General features: G+C 40.5%; 1 protein-coding gene across 8 annotated transcripts in view; it reads left to right on the forward strand.

The window, feature by feature from the left end:
* The window catches only part of nhsl1b (NHS-like 1b), a 109,565-nt gene that overhangs the window by 89,467 nt on the left and 3,124 nt on the right, over positions 1-16,974 (forward strand). For 4 of the 8 annotated variants that reach the window (XM_067383980.1, XM_067383982.1, XM_067383986.1 and 1 more), the window contains exons 2-8: positions 2,713-2,865; positions 4,501-4,628; positions 6,706-6,898; positions 8,130-8,261; positions 9,870-13,085; positions 14,663-14,789; positions 16,413-16,451. In XM_067383980.1, coding sequence (XP_067240081.1) covers positions 2,713-2,865; positions 4,501-4,628; positions 6,706-6,898; positions 8,130-8,261; positions 9,870-13,085; positions 14,663-14,789; positions 16,413-16,451 — 3,988 coding nt within the window. The remainder of the gene's footprint in view (positions 1-2,712; positions 2,866-4,500; positions 4,629-6,705; positions 6,899-8,129; positions 8,262-9,869; positions 13,086-14,662; positions 14,790-16,412; positions 16,452-16,974) is intronic. The other 4 variants (XM_067383981.1, XM_067383988.1, XM_067383987.1 and 1 more) reach the window with 2 other exon arrangements.

The raw sequence follows: 16,974 nt of genomic DNA on the forward strand, positions 1-16,974 counted from the left end.
TGCTCAATTGACCCTTCGCAAAGACCCGCCCCCCTTAGTTACTGTTGCTTTGTCCGACAGCTTTCAAATTGTGCAATTTTTTAAAGAAATTCGAACAATAAAAGCCATTTTGTGGCTCTTTAATGTGTCGTGACCATGGTCATAACAGATCACTGTAGCGCCTCAGTTCAAGCGGCTCATGAACCGATCATCTCTTCCTACTAGTTAATTAATAGCATCAAATAAACATGAGAAGTAATGTTGTTTCAAACGCAGAAAGATGTCAGTACACTCCATTTTTCAAGTTCATGTCCACCGAGGTTAAACTTCTAACTCCTGATTGCTTTGTCGGATAAAAAGGCGGATTCAGCGTTATGATTGGTTAGATCGCTTGTCAATCAAACTCCCGGCGAAGGCTCAATTCGCTACTACTTTTACATTTAAATTACTTATCCCTCATCTCGTTTTTCACTTAAAGTTAATCATTAATAACACTAATATTTTAATAACATTGTTAAATATAATTTTTTAACAGATCCCAAAATTTTGAATTGAATATTACTTTTTAATTTCATTGAATTACTTTTTAATATTATTTTTTTAAGTTTTAGATAAAGTAGTATAGATTTTGTTGTATAGAAAATTAGAAATAGTAATATTAAAAAATAATGTTTAATAAATATTTTTGTTTGATGTCGCAGGAGTACAGAATTCAATAAACAAATTAATAAAATTATAATAAATTAAAGTTGTGATTCATTTTTAATTATGATCATTTATCTTCTGAGCTGAAATTTAGTGGATGAGCTCATCCATATTCCAGTGCTGCACGTGTTGGTAACTGCAAAGTGTGTGTGTGTGTTTTATGTGGGTACGAGCAGGACCAGAGGGATTATGGGAGTTTTGAATAGGCTGATTCTGAGTGCTGAGCTCAGGCTGATGTGGAGATTGATGTTGGGCACAATGCAGGTTTTTGTTCCTGCTGCCGCTTTCCTCACTCCCCAAGAGCACACAGACAGGTTTAATGGGTTGGGGACTGGGCTATCTGAGTGCGAGTGTGTGTATTGCCCATTCTAGAATAATCTGATATTTATTGTAGGCACTTCAAAGGGCTTGCTCACTTTTATCTCTCCTACTGAGTACTAAGGTTGTTTAATGCTTTTTGTGCATCTGGTTTTGTCGTCCTCTTGTTAGAATGCTTGAGTATCTTTTTTTGCAGTGATGTGTTCAGGAACTACACTACGTTCCAATTCTATTGAATTCTGTTTGCGTAGTTGGTCTTGTTATGTGACAGAGTCAGCTGGTTGGTAGATTATTGACCTGTTTAGTTGTCACCATACCAATGAAGCCATGATCACATAACATTTAGGTACTAACCCTAGGCAAAAGCAAAAATTCAATAAAAACTCAATATTTCCAATATTTCCGACTGTGGACACTTTCTAGGGACACGTCTGTGATTCGATTTTTGTTCAAAGTATTTAATAATACACAGCAAAAAGCTAAAGGCCTCTGCACTTTGAAGCTTGATGTTTTGGTTGCACTCACAGACTTTAAGCAGTTCATTTATGTCCTAAACAGAGAGATTCAGCAATGAATCAGTGTCGTTCAGTTTACAAACGACTGTATTTGTAACATGTTTTTCTACAGTACTAAATGCCCTCTGAATCCTCCCATGTGTTTGACTGCATTGTCCCGCCTGATGTCTGCACATTCACAGATGATACCTTTGAGGAGAAAGTGTATCTTTGAAGCCCAGCACTGATTTGAACAATAAGTTCAAAGACCCAGTGTTGTGGTTAATAAACAAAGAAAAACCTGGAGAGGGAATGAAAATACATGCTTTCACACTTAGATTAATTGCCTTCAGTTCTTTCCCCTGCCCACACTGGTGTCTTTTCAGTATTCATATTGTACTTTTGGATCCAAACAACTGTATTTTAGCATCATCAGTGTCTCTTTTTATTTATTTTGAAATTCAAATTGAAAATGTCTTTTTAAAAAAATGTCTCGCAATGACTTGGCCTGAGTTTATACCTGAAGCTATGCACAGAAGCCCTTGATAGATTAATTTGCAGTCACACATTAGTATGTGTTAGTCTCTCTGAAGAGCGACTAAGAAATCACTTCTATATTGAAAGTCCTGATGCCTCATAAATGAACACAATGACCTCCCATGGCTCTACTTGTCAGTCTGGCAGCTACCACATGATGGGCCATCACGGCCTAACGGCCCAGTGCCACCTGTGGACAGAGTTCCTCGCACCTGTGAGATAACCCCCACCCCTGCTCCTCTACTTTCCCTTCCTCTCACGTTATAACGACCAGCCTGTTGTTTTTGTTTGTTTGCTATCGGGACAGCTGGGGGTTCCAGCTCCAGGGGTCTTTCCTTCAAGATTCCCCTTTACCTCATGGCCCATTTGCACCTCTGTTGGGTAGTACTGATCTTCCTGTTCAATTTGGGTCACTCTTTGGTTCTAGTTTTTAGGGTTCACTCAGTTAAAAGTGTAGCAAAAGTTTAAAACAAAAATGAAAGCCTTTTGGCTCTGTTTTGACTCACTGTGAGTCCACAAATGGACACATTTGGTCTCTATTACTTGCATTTGGTATTATGTGCATGTTCTTTGCATTGAGTTCCACGAGTTTTGCTACAATAAACAGCTGCATTTAGGTAATTTTAAATGTTTATTATGGCATATTAATAATTTTAAGTGTCTTTGTGTTTATTTTTAGCTGTATCTAATCTGGATGAAGAGAAAAAGTGGACTGTGCACTACACGGCTCCATGGCACCAGCAGGAGAACGTCTTTCTGCCAGGCTCCAGACCAGCCTGCGTGGAAGACCTGCACCGCCAGGCCAAAGTTAACTTGAAAACAGCTCTCAGAGGTACGAGCCGCACACCTTTATACACCAGAATCAACTTCAAACCTGCTGCAGTTCTCATGACATCAGCACTGCTATGGGAACAAACACATCGAGCAGCAGGTGAACGTGCCCATGATGTCACTCGTTGTTCTAAAGTTCACACTGGACACCTGTGAAACGGCCTGTTAGTGACATCCTGGGGTCGACTTAACAGTTCAGCTCAGAGCGGTACAGATCAAGGTTCAATTAGCAGATTCTGGCCTGAAAGTTAATTGTAACCCAAGACTGATCTAACAGTGCAGGTGGCTGATGTGAAGCCTGATTAATTATATAGGCACAGGTGTGTAGGTCATATTACTCTAATAGAAACTTCAGGCCTTCAGATGGCAGAGAGGAAGACTAGAGGAAAGGTAGAGCTGTACCATCAAACACTTTTCCCCAATGTTGTTTATACTTCCCACTCACTTGTTATGTCTTTTCTTTTCTGGCAGTCTCTTTGATTAGGAAAAAACTCTTAGTGCTTAAACACTTATATTCTGCCAAGACAAATAACACTAGGCACATGTAGATCAGAGGAAGTTCACAGGTGTCTTGAATGTTTTTTTATGACAAGTTAAAAAGCGTTTGTAAACCTGCTTGTCTCTTTAAAGTCTTGGCTGACAAATAAGTGTTGAAGGAAACTGTAAAGGATTAGCAAACAGAATAAATAGTGGTTTTGGAGAATTAGATGAAGACTTTTTAACAGTCTGGCTGTTTTTGTCTTTTTGGACTCTCTTGATTTTTCTCTCATGTTCATTGCCTTTGTGCAGTAATGTGGTTTGATTCTTTGCCCATATCTGGCATTTTTTAAATCTGAAAAAAAAAAATGTTTATGTTAAATATTTTTCTATATCAGTTTAATATGCAAAGACAGCCACTCATTTGATTTCTCCACAAGTGTAAACACTGATGCTATCAAAACATTGCTTTGTTTGAGCATCTTTTCATTTTTATTTTTTATTTTTTTATTTTTTTTTTTTTTTTGACCAATGGCGGATGAGGGAATAGTTTGGGAAGACTTTGCAAAACAAATCAATATTTTTGCAATTCAGTTTGTTGACCTTAGTGGCATAGAAATTACACACTTAAGCTATTTAATGGAGTGCATCGCACAGATGCAGTGCAGTGTCATAAAACCAGGAAATAATGACAGACATGCAGCAGATGAGCTTTTTTTGTCAGCAGAGAGACTACTGGATTCAGCTGACTGAATGACTGAAGGGACTGTGGGATGTGTGCCAAGGGAATGGAGCTGCCATCTGCAACAGTTAGCTTAGAAAGCCAGCATGATGCAGTCTGCAGACTGTCACACACAGATACACACACACACACATACAGAGCAGAACAGGTCTTTTACTCTTCTCTCTCATCCAGAATACTTTTCTTGTAAAGGTGCTAAACATAAAATTTAATTGAATTATTTTATTATTAGCTGGATCAATCAAACAATTTGCATAATTTTTCATTTTCATAAAGACCCACAAATGATCTGTTCTCTCTAAAACCACAAGAGGGAGTTAAATAAACACTATCTGCTTCTATGCTTCAACTCATGTTTGAAAGTTCCTAAGAACTTTTTTTCATCCTGATCTTGATATGTCTGCTCTTTTCCCACAGAATGTGATAAACTAAGGAAAGATGGTTTCCGCAGCTCACAGTACTACTCACAGGGGCCCACCTTCTCAGGCTCCTCAAACTCGCAACACGAGGATGAGGACATCGAAGGTGATGACGCTGATAAAAAGGTAGGTCTATTTAACAAAATATCAGAGATCACATGTAGACCATATTTAGCTTTTTTTTAATTGTTTTTCTGGTTATTGGTTTTGACTTGATGCTTAAAACAGATTGAATAATCTTTAATAATAATAATAAAATATAATTATATATATTATATGTATGTATGTATATTAAATATAATCATTACCCTTTTTATTATTATTATTATTACGCATTTTATATATAGTTTAAAAATACTTTATTTTGTTAGTATATATTTACAATATTTCCCACCATATTTATTATTGGCCACAAAAGAAAGATCTGTTATCAAATCAGATTAGAAAGCTGACTGTGTAGCAGCCTGTAGGAATTTTCTGCCCTCTGCTGGACAGTGTCTGTCTGCAGATGGCTTCTGGGTACTGAATCGCAGCCTCCCACATGTGCCTCTGTGGAGTTCCCACCTCAGTTCTTCAGTATCTCTGCTGGCTTCATTAATGTTGTCAGCCATGTGTGGCCCCATTATGAGAGCTGCTGAGCCCCAGGAGACTGACAATCTAATGAAACTATTACTCACAGTGTGTTAAAATAGTTATAGATATTGCATTCTAGATAGCGGCTGTTTAGCGTATGAGCATTGAAAACAAGTTTTAAAGAAAAGGGCTTTTACTGAATTAATTCGATAGGACAATCATAAACGTTTTAGCAGGAAATCATGCGGTTTTGTTTATAGCACAGCATACCCTTGCCCTCATTCTCCTTCGTTTCTTTATTGCTCCTCATCACACTGCATTCAGGGGCCCTGGAAAGGTCAGACCCAGTAAAAGCAAAGATTTGGGGGTCCTTTTGTCCTCCTGCTGCCCCTGGCCCACCCTAAGGGATCCCATGCCCTTTTAACCTCCTTCACCACCCTAGACCTGCTTTCCCAGCCCACTGGAATGAGGTTAACTCAGGTTACAGTGCTGGACTGGTTTTATACTTCTGTTCCTCTTTCTTTTTCATTTCTTTTCTTATTTCTTTCTCTTGCTTTTTGTTATATCATTGAAAAGCAATTTTACTTTTCAAGATGTTATTTCCATGGCTAAGAATCATGAAACACAAAAATTCTTTGCTGCTTGTAAAAGTTTTTGGTGCTTTGTTTTATTTTTGGTTTAAAATTTATAGAAAAAGGAAATAATATTCATTCAATTATTTTATTGGAGCAAGCTAAAGTAACAATATTCAAACAATAGATTAAACAATATTTAAGGTTTAATCAAGGCAAGTATAACATTGGAATACATTTGTTTATGGTTTTAATGGACAGTTTATAACATTTTAAAGAGCTCTGGGGTTACAAAGAAAAAAATACTGGAGAAAGTTTATTATTTTAAGGAGAACAGAAAGTATTCTTACATTGTCTTTTTATGTGCATATCAAGGTTAGCTGTCATTCAAACATATTTAATAATACATATTAACTGCTGTTAATAGTAACTGCTGTTCCATTGTAGAATTGGTCATTAAAATGTGATGTATTCTTCATACACTTTATTGTACACTGAAAGTCATTCCACTCTGACTGAGGCAGGACAGGTAATAACATGTTGAATCATAAAACAAGACCTCAGGCAGCTGTGAATAGTTTTTTGGCTATTGTTAGTGACCTGGATGGATAATTAAATGTATTGTAGTGATTTAACTACAGTTGGTTTGTTTGGGAGGCTGATTGAGGCCCAGGTGTTGGATTGAAACTTCAGATGGTCCTCTTGTAACTCTGCAAACGGCATTCTCATTTCAGAATCACAATGCATGAACAGAGTTTTAACGCCTCACTGGTTTCCCCCCTCTCTCTATTCTTTCTCTGAGTTTCTCAGTATGTTTGTGTGTGTGTGTGTGGTTTAATAGTCAGTTGCCTGTGAAGCCACTCTGTATACTCCTGAAGCTCCAATAAGTTGGTGCACACAACCCCTAACCCTTGACTAAATCTAAAGAGAAATAAGGGGTGTAGGAGCTCTTAGTCTGAATATTAACTCCTAGTCTCAAAAAATGTTGTTTTTTCTGTTTACTTTTCTCTATAAGCCACCGTAGTCATGAAACTCACTGCATTTTCACCTCTTTTTAGTCTACAGCATCTTCAGGAGAGGAAGAGAAAGACTCCTGCCAAATGAGAGCACAAAATTCCACACAGGAGGAGGGGGTTGAGGTTGATGGACAAATGTCACGGTCTAAAGCCCCGCCCCTGCCCACTCCAGAAGAGAAGATGAGGCAGCAGGCTCAGGCTGTTCTCACAGATATTGTCCCCATCGATGTCACAGGTAGAAAATATATCCCATCAGCTGTTAGTCAAACATGCCAGCACTGCAGAAACGTTAAAAAAAGTGTCACTTCTATGTTGTCTCCAATGAGTCCATATGTTTATCAGTCTACAATTCATATAGTTGGTCTGTGTTTCGTTACATTACTTTAATGTGGATCTTTCGTCAAAATCAGTAAAATCTTAGAATTTGTAAACTGAATTTATTTGTAATTCCTCATAATTTTTTCCTAACCGATTTGTCTGTACCTAACATTTGAGCACTGCATGCGTGATCACTACATATTGCCTGTTCTTGATGTATAACCACATGAATAGATCTAACATGAACATGTCTGAGGGCATTAAGAGTTCTCATATTAACAGTTCTGTCATTTCCTTCTATCTCTTTGACCTTTGAGAGTTATCTGTTTGGGCGTTCAGTCTCCCTGCCAATGCACAAATTCGGCTGTGCATCACTATGAACACACAGACACCTTATCCAAAAGAACAGTCTTTCCTACTTGTCTTCTTTACACAGAATAAGCTCTGTATGTCCAATCCCTTCAAAAAATTCTGAACTTCACTATGACTCAGGAAGAAGCTGTATTAGACTTTAAAGCTCACACAAATACACACCACACACTAATTCAGTCTGTCAGCTCTGTGACTTAGTCAGGCATCCCAGCGTGCTGAGGCTTAGTCAACAGTGCCCAGTCTCTGGGGTTCCCTTGCTTTTGCAGTGCTACAGCACATCTTGCAGCGCAAAAGAGCTTTTGTATAAAATACTTTTCTAATGTTATGTTTCAAACCAGGGTTTTCTCTTTATATACTTTGTATAGAGTAAGAATTTTGTATTTAGATCTAGAATTTCCCCTTGTGTACAACAGATCAGAGAACTAACTAACCACCATACTGCCATGCAAAGGCAAACAAAGTACATGCATACATTGTCAAAACTAAATTACTCAAATCAGTCATAACGCCCAATATTAAGGTTTATTATCTGAATAAGGTAGCTGTTTCTTGAACTCCTGTATTTTGTCCTCCCAACATATTTACATTACATTACTTAAATTCTTGATTCTTTGTCAAATTTTGGTCTGGTTTTCACATTATTTTGCTTATGCAGAATGTGTGTGGCTCTGCATGAAAGTCTACTGGTACAGTATGCGTGTGTGCTCTGCATGTGTGATGCATGTATGTTACTAACTGGCCCTTTTGCCTGTCTGTCCTCGTCAACTGGTCTCCAGGGGAGACGTTTGACAGGCAGGCCAGCATCCGCCGCTCCCTAATAAACACTGACACTCTGGTCCGCCGGCCCAAGAAGGTTAAGCGAAGAAAGACTATTTCAGGGGTGCCTGACAGCGTCCAACAGGAATTAGGTATGGTATGGCTTTGCCAGCTATCTGTGTTGCTGCTCCTGCCTCGCCTGTTTCCATTTAGATGGCTGTGTAGTCATCTTCACGTAGTACTGTAGTTGTCATGACCATATAATGTAGTTTGTCATGACCCTGCCTTTTATTCCCATCTCAATGCATTTTCTGTGCATTGATTTTAGAAATTTTAGGATCATCCTAATCTGAGCTCTTTGTTTTCCCAATTCGAAATAAATTTAATTCCGATTTAAAATTACTGTCTCATAAGTTTATATTCAAATCATCTATTAATTTGCTTATCATCTCTCATGCCATAAATGGGGATTTCTTGCATGCTTTCTCTCAATGCTTTGTTATATAATCTCAGCATCCAACAGCTGCATCCCGCATTCCATTTCCCACCACTCCCCTGGGTAACTGTCCCTGATTCTATTTAGTTTGCTTCCTGTTAATGTATGGGAGTGCTCATATTTGGAGCCGTTGTTGAAGATGGCATTCCACATTTTGCTTTGCAGCCAACTGATGCTACTGCATAATCCACTATCCAGATTCTTCTGGCAAAACACTTCATATTTTATCAGGAGAGTAATGGAGGGGGAGGGGGAGGTAAAATAGATGTAGTAGAAGAAAAAAAAATTGTGCAGATAGTCCTCGTTGGATGTGGGGTTTTTTTGTGTGTGTGTGTTACGGGGAAGTATATCAGCAAGTTTAATTTAATTTTCAATAAACCTAACATACTGTTAAAATGCCATATCTGTTTCCACACATGCCAGATTATGGGGATTGTGGAAAGGGCATTCTGTATCACTCTTTGTATTTGCTATTTGTAGATATGCTTTTAATGAGCCCTTCTTTACTAGAACAGATGGGTGTGGGGGAGAAATAGAGTGTCAAGCTCTTTAAAGATGTTTTGCTGATAGCGATGCACAATAAATCTGCATTAAGTCCCATTCTGTTGTTTATACATGCAGGGGTGAGGGCTAACTTTGAGCACCAGTGTCATATCCCTGGCTCTAAAACTTAAGCTGATCTGATAGAAATGCTTTTAAGACAGGTTTCTGTCTGGCAGTTAGAATGTCATGATTACTCTTGTATGGTAATTTATTCTCTAACATTGAGCATGACATTAAGAAGATGCAAGGTTGCACTCGGCTGGGTGTGTATGATTGTAACAGGAGGCATAATACATTAACAGCCTGTGGTTTTCAACTAAACTCTAGAAATGTGTTTGCATGCATAAATGAATAAGCCCATAAAGATGTGTGGTTTGTGTGAGAGAGTGCTGTAGTACTGCTAGACCATCTGCCTGTCTTCCTTTTGAGCACCGGCTTACTGAGACCATTGACTCTCGGTGACTCTCGCAAACTCTCAGTGACACTCAGGAATGGACAATATGTTTGGTGCCAGCCATTAAGTTATCAACCTTAATAAAAGTTTCCAGAAGTCATCAACGTGCCACATGTGGCTCTAGATAATCAAATTAATTAGCTCTCAATAGAGAGGGCTAATCTGATTGGCAGCTGATGTCACAAAGAGATGAAGGGGAGATAAGCAGAGAAACAAGCAGCTGTAGTATTTGTCATAATTGTCTCCTTTATTTTTTTCCCTTTGCAGCGGCTAAGGGGCGTGGAGGAGAGCTTCGGCCACAGTCCATGTTTATCCCTGGACAGTATTCAACACTTGGGCGAGTCATGAATAGGAATTCAACTCTCCATCGATCTATAACAAAAGATTCTGGCTGCCAGACTGAGGAGGTGAAAATTGTCCCACCCTCTGTGAGGAGAATACGAGCTCAGAAGGGCCAAGGAATTGCTGCTCAGATGGCTGGCATCTCCACTTCTGCCACAAACATCTCTTCTGTTTATGATGGGAGCTCACCTGGAAGTTCTGTTATAGTAATGGCACCACAGTTTGGCAATGATATCCAACGTTTTCACAGCTTGCCACGAGGTGCACGGGTGTCACTAAATGCAGATCCCCTTTACAGTAGCACCCCTTTTAGGCAAGAAGACTCCGCTGCAAAAGCACCTCAGCAGATTGGAAAATTACAAGTAGATGATACTGTGGTGCACATGAGGAATGCCCCCAGGGTATGTACCCAAGCCCGGCCAAAATCTCAGGAGGTGAGAGGTACTCAGAAGGAGTGGGGATCTGTCTCAGGTCCAGCCTGTGTAGTTTCTCCACATGCAGCCTACTCAACCTCGCTTATACCTAATGCTACTCTGTCATGTTCTGCTGAGGTTATTGCACTTCACACCACATCGAACCCAGGCCAGAGCCCACTTGCTGGGTCACCATACACTAGAGCTAGACCTCTTAGCATGGTCTCAGCTGTCAATAGTGAGAGCACTAGTAGTGTAGACACAGGATCGCACACACCAGAAGCAGGCATGAAGGATACCTGTAGTGAGACTGGCCAGTCCGATAGCAGTTTGCACAGCCACAGCACCATTGCTGCAGGAACATTGTCTTCAGACGAGCAATGGATTTATGACACTCCTGAGAATGTCTTGCCAAGAAGGACACTGACTTCCAGCTGCTCAACACCCATAAATAACCTTTATAGTAGCCTTGAACGCTCCTCAAAAGGTACAGACTCTAGTTCACTCTACTCTATGGACAATGATGGCTACTACACATCCATGCATCTGGATTCAGGCCTTAGGTCAAGGAGCCAGGGTAGTGGCCACGGTCATGGTATAGGAGGAAGAGCAGCAAGACACAGTATGTATGAGTGCCTGGGTCAGCAAGAAGACAGAACCAGCTTGTACAGTGACCACTCACTGTCACGTTCCATCTCTCTTCGCAAGCCTAAGAAACCACCTCTTCCACCAGCACGCACAGACTCTCTACGACGAAAGCCTAAGAAAACCGGCTCCCCCACTGCCAATATTGTAGGGTCAGATATTAGCAATGGTTCTCTTCTCAATGAGTCACTGATTGCCACGCTCCAACAGTCACTTCAGAATGGGCTGAAAGGCAAAGGGTCCTCCACTTCACCATCTCACAGTCCTTGTAGCGACTATGAGGACCCCTGGATGCTTCGTCCCAGGAGCCAGAGCAGCATCAGTGCAGGCAGCAGTGGTGCATCAGCAGCAGGGATGGCTCATGTGTACTCCATCTGTCATGTCACACCTTCTCATAGTGATACTAGTAGCCTCCGTTCTGATTATGCAGACTCTTGGGGCTACTACATGGATTATCCTCGTCCATCTGGAGATCAAACACAGTCACCATGCACCAATTCATTTTCTTCTGGACAAGTGGGTGAGATTGCAAATGGAAGAGGCCTCCACAATGGTAACCAGGCTACTCTTCCTCCTGCTCAGGAAGGAAGTGTGAAGCCCAGAACAGGCACCTCATCGCCAGACAGGGTACATCGGTTGACTTCTCCATCAAGTGGATACTCAAGTCAATCTAATACTCCAACAGCTGGCACTCCTGTCCCCTCATTTATGAGATGCATGTCCCCATCTGGCAGCAAGCCCAAACCCAGAGTGCCTGAAAGAAAGTCATCCTTGCTCTCATCTGTATCCATATCCTCTTCTTCCACCTCTCTTTCCTCTAATACCTCTGATTCCAACAGGAACAATATTCCTCCTCCACCTCCTCTTCCAGCTGCCCCTGTGGCTCTTGTACCTTTCAATCCTCCATCCTTTCCTCCTCCCCTTGCGCCCTCCAGCCCTGTGTGCACTGCAGACGAGAAGTTTCCTCCTCCGCCACCTGCTTTACCCACCACCCCCCATCAACAAGCATCCATGTGCCCTACTTACATCAATTCTTCCCCTGAATTTCCACCACCTCCACCTCCAGAAGTGTTGACCGACCCTGCCTTGTCAGGCCTTAATAATTCTTTCAGCCCTCCACCTCCACCACCACCACTGCCTGCTTGTTCCACCATCCCTGCTTATTCTCTACCCCAAAATCAACTCCTACCCAGTATGACACCACCTACACCTTCTTCTGCTTGCTTGAAGGAAATTAAGGGTAGCCTAAAACCAGTGAACTCAGAAAGGAGACCAGTGTCGCCTCACTCTGAGCAGCCTAGTAAGGTTGGCATGCCTCTGATCACCCCATTTGCTCTGCAGAGTGTGCAACTTCGGCCAGCAAAGCGGCCAGAAAACAATGAAGTTAGCCAGTTGGCCAGACCTCAAACACCAGAGAAACCTCAAAAACCAGGGAATCCCAAAGTTCCTCAGGTTTCTTCAATACCTTCAAATTTAAGGCCATCATCTCCAGAGAAAAAACTCTCCATCCAGCATAGCCAGGATAGCCATATTGAAGCACAACCTGACTGTGATGTAAAATCACATTCTGAACCAACATCCTGCCTTACAGATGGGTCCATAGATCTTGGCAAGGTTAAGGCCACAGCTGAAGTAGATGGTCTAGATACTGCTCTTTCATCACCTGCAGAAGCACCACAAAACACTACACCCAAGAAAAAGCCTCCTCTGGTTTCCAAAAAGCCCACGTTTTCTCTCACCTTTTCTTCAGTGGATCATGTCAGTGATTTGCTGAGTGCTCAGAATGACGTTTGCATGTCTACGTCTACACCTGAAGGTCTGGACCCCATACCTGTGCCAGAACAGGAAGAGACAACTGAGAAGAATAGCATTGGTATTTCTGCACCTTCTGAGGAGATAAGAGACATTTCTCCCACAAATTGTAAAGCTCAGGAGTCCTCCCAGACTTCTGGTACCATCATTCTTGATGCAGACATGGGTACCATTGAAGCAAAGAATGAAGAAGAGGGAGATGATGATGATGATGATGATGATGATGTAACCAGCAGCACAGGGTCTTTTGGATCTAAAGATGATGAAAGTGGTGAGTTAGATTTTCCTAATTTTACTCTGTGGAGATCATTTATAAAACTGGGTGACACAAAATCATACAATTTTAAATACTCTGGCCTTTTTAAAGAGTCAGAGGCACTATTGGATGACATATGTGATCTCAAGCTTTAAATTACATAAAGATAGATAATAGGAACAAGGTGATGCACATTAGCCCTTCAGCTTGTATTAAAACAGCATTGTAAAGAAAAACTTGTGTATAAGTTTTTATGCATTTAAGGCAAGAGGTGTCTCACCTCTAACATGAGTGTATCAGGGCTTAGAATGGGACATCACTCAAGCAGCCCTTTGGATTTGGTACTACTTTAGTTTTACTTCTCTCTGTCTCTTTCCCCAAGTCTTTCACTTTATTCATTCAGCCTCCCCTCCCCTTTCACCATCTGTCCCTTTGACTTCTGATTCTTTCAGTCTTTTCTCACTCTTTCCTGTTTGGAAATGCATGTTACACAACTTTATAATATTTCCAAAACATCAGGTAAATAAGGAAATGAGCAGATAAATTAAGTTGCAGGTAATAAAATAAAAAATAAATAAATGTAAAATAAATATAAAATATTAAATTATTTAAGTAATGAATATTAAGGGTACTGACAGCAACTATACACAGACAACTCTTGAATATGGTAAGTAAAGCAATGGCTATTTAATGAGGGTGTGCAGCTTACATATTGAGACTTTTATAGTTGTTTCTCTTAAATTTTAAATAAAACGATTACAGCATGTAGCTAAAGAGCGACAACGTCATTGTCCACAGACTTTCCCCCTCACACTTCTAGTCATGGTCAGGATAGAATGGGACAGCATTTCTTAGGGAAAGCCGTTTAAACGGGATGGGGTGGGGGGTGGAGCTGACTGTGGGTAGAGGAGGAGAGAAGTGAGGGAGGGGTATGGAGAGAGCGCGTAACGTGAGATCACCCTCAGTGTCTCAGGCAAGTGCAGATGTGAGATGAGAGGAGAGCAGAGCAGTGCAACTGAACTCTGGAAAGGTGGATACGACCATAACAATGTAAGATAATATTAAACATACAGTTTTTTACTTTTCATGTGTTATTTTTGAAGAGTGTGACATATATGTGTGTCCTTGGATTTATTGACGGCTATAGGATGTCTCGGTAGGATTTTGGTTGACTGTTTTTAAAATCTGATGTTTTCTGATATTTTATATAAAACTATTCAAGCTCTACCAGTATTTATCTGCATAGGTTTTCCTCTCTACGTTTTGAATGTTTTCTTTAGACAAGTTTGACAACATGCCTATGCATTTTGACATGACATAATATTGAGTTCTAGAATGACAGTATCTGTTTGTCAGCTGGGTCCCGCTTGCAGTGTGTTCATTTATTTTCATGTCATTAGACTCTGCCTTTGAAGTTTTATTATCATCATTACACTTATGGATTTGGCAGATGCTTTTATACAAATTGACGTGTATCGCATTACAATCAAACACATGACCTTGGTGATGGAAGCGCAATGCTTATAACAACACTATGCATAACATACATATTAAATGTATTGTATGAGTTTAATATATGTATGTTCTACCAGGAGAGGTGTTTGAGTCCAGCACATTGGACGTTGCTCAGTCTCCCAGCATCAACGGTGACAGCTGTGGGGACATGGTGACCCCCACTCGGCCCCGCACCACCGAGGACCTGTTTGCTGCCATTCACAGGTAAATTCCCAAATACTTTGCAGGTATCCCTTTCCCAGTCTCCTCTACTTCCTTTCCACTCCATCCCTTCCACCTCCCATAAACCACATTCATAACTTTAAAGTGGGCTGTCCTGTCCAATCACAGATACATTCATCAAAGATAGAGTGTGGAAGGAAAGCAGCCTGTAAAGAGTAGGGCTTCTGTGGTCTCTGTGTGTCAGATTGAGAAATGCCCCAGGCTGATGCACTACTCCACTAGATGCTCATGTATAGTTTGGCTGTGTAAAAAAAACATGCACTCTCTTCTAATTCGGACTTAAAGCCTTACTGCAGTTCTTCACGTGAAAATGCACCTCTGTTGCATACCATATGGGGCGTTATTTAAAATTCATTATGTTGTTGTGTCTTTGTTCACACAGCCGTATTATGAATGCAGGCTCTTCCATAGTCACGTGTAATGGGCAGGTTTTTGAAGTTCTTTAGCACCACGTCACACAATTTCATTCGAGAGGATTTGGTTTCCTCTGCTACAGTGTGTGTGTGCGCAGCTTTGCTTTTCCTTATGCTCTGGTCCGCTGCAATCTCACACATATATTAGAGCAAAAGATATCCTTGAAATGGAAGACCAGTTTAGATGTAGTGTGACAGTGCACCAGATGCTATATGTGCTCAGTAAATCCTGCGGTTTGCCCGGTGCCTTTCTCAAAGCTCTGAGCTTTAGATGAATCAAATAAAAAAAGCTGGAGTGAAAGCTAGATTGCAACCAGTGTTTACAGCATTTGTCTCAAATTTGACCTACTGTGTTTTGAAGGACTTCACTGCAAAAATCAGTATTTAATCTGTATTTTTTGTTTTAAAAAAAATTAACAACATGCTTAAAACTAGATTAATTTACTTGAAAAACAAAATTACATATTATAGAACAAAATGATCAATAGTATGTGGAAAGCCTCCTCCTGATTAAAGAGTTTGCATATTGCACAATCCTCTGCTACAGCACACATGACACTATTTTGTTGCAACAGTTTTGGGAGGGTCTTTTTCCGTTCCAGAATGACAATGTTTCTTGCACACAAAGCAAAGTCCTTAATGAAGTAGTTTATGGAGTCTGAACTGGAAGAACTTGCGTAATTGGGTGATTGGGCCTGGCTCACAGTCGGTGTTCCTATTCATCCCAAAGATGTTCCGCGTGGTTCAGGTCCACACCAGACTTGGTTAATCATTTCTTCATGAACCTTGCTCTGTGACACGAGTCATGCTGGAGAAAAAAAGGCCCTCCCCAAATTGTTGCAAGATAAATTGCTCAAAATGAGTGTATTATTTAACCTCTGCAAATTGTTTTTTGTCTGTTTTATGCGTAAACCTCAGAAATGAAGCACAGAATTAATCCTACTTTCTAATTTTAAAAATAAAATCTTAAATTTTAAATATAACATTTTATTTTAGATATTTTTAAAGAGCTTTTTAAACATTTAAATGGGGTTTTTCAATAGATATATATTTCGATATTGTATCTCTGACACTTCAATTCTTGCTTCCACATCCTTTGTCATTTTCCTACCACTCTGTCATATCTGTCATTTTCTTCCTCCTTGGTCTTTCCTGATCTCTCCCATCCTCCCTTTCCTTCTCTTTCGTTCAGCCTGGACCAGTTGAACACGAACACCCCCCAACATACGAGGTGCGGTCTGGCAAGTAATTAGCTGTTGGCGTATTCCTCCCGTGGCGATGCTAGGGTGGGATTAGCTCTATAATCTCCCAGCGCATCTCAGACGTGGGATGAATTTCTGCTCCATCCCGCAGATAATCCCACGCTCCCTAATCTGCAGCATTTATGCCATGCTAATGAATTTGATTTGATCCTGGACACAAATGCTAGCTTTCATTGACCCAAGGTCCCCCTACTGGTGGGGTTAATGAACAGCCCACTGGGTTAAAATGATGCTGGGCATTTTGCCCAGTTTGCTTTGTTTATTAGGCTTCCATTATGTCTGCACTTCCATAAAGTTGCAATGCTTGCAGTATTCCTCTTTGGTTTGGCTTTTAAAGGACTGAATTTGTATTAAACAAACCACCCCTCCCCCCCACACTCCTGCTATTTATATCCTGCATTAAGATATTCCTGCTTTTCCAATTTTGCAGTAAAGTTGTGGTTTGCTGGGGGCTAGTGGAGTTTAATGAGAATGTGGGACAGAAATCAATGA

This window comes from Chanodichthys erythropterus, chromosome 4 (assembly GCF_024489055.1).
Source record: "Chanodichthys erythropterus isolate Z2021 chromosome 4, ASM2448905v1, whole genome shotgun sequence".
NCBI classification, from domain to species: Eukaryota; Metazoa; Chordata; class Actinopteri; order Cypriniformes; family Xenocyprididae; genus Chanodichthys; species Chanodichthys erythropterus.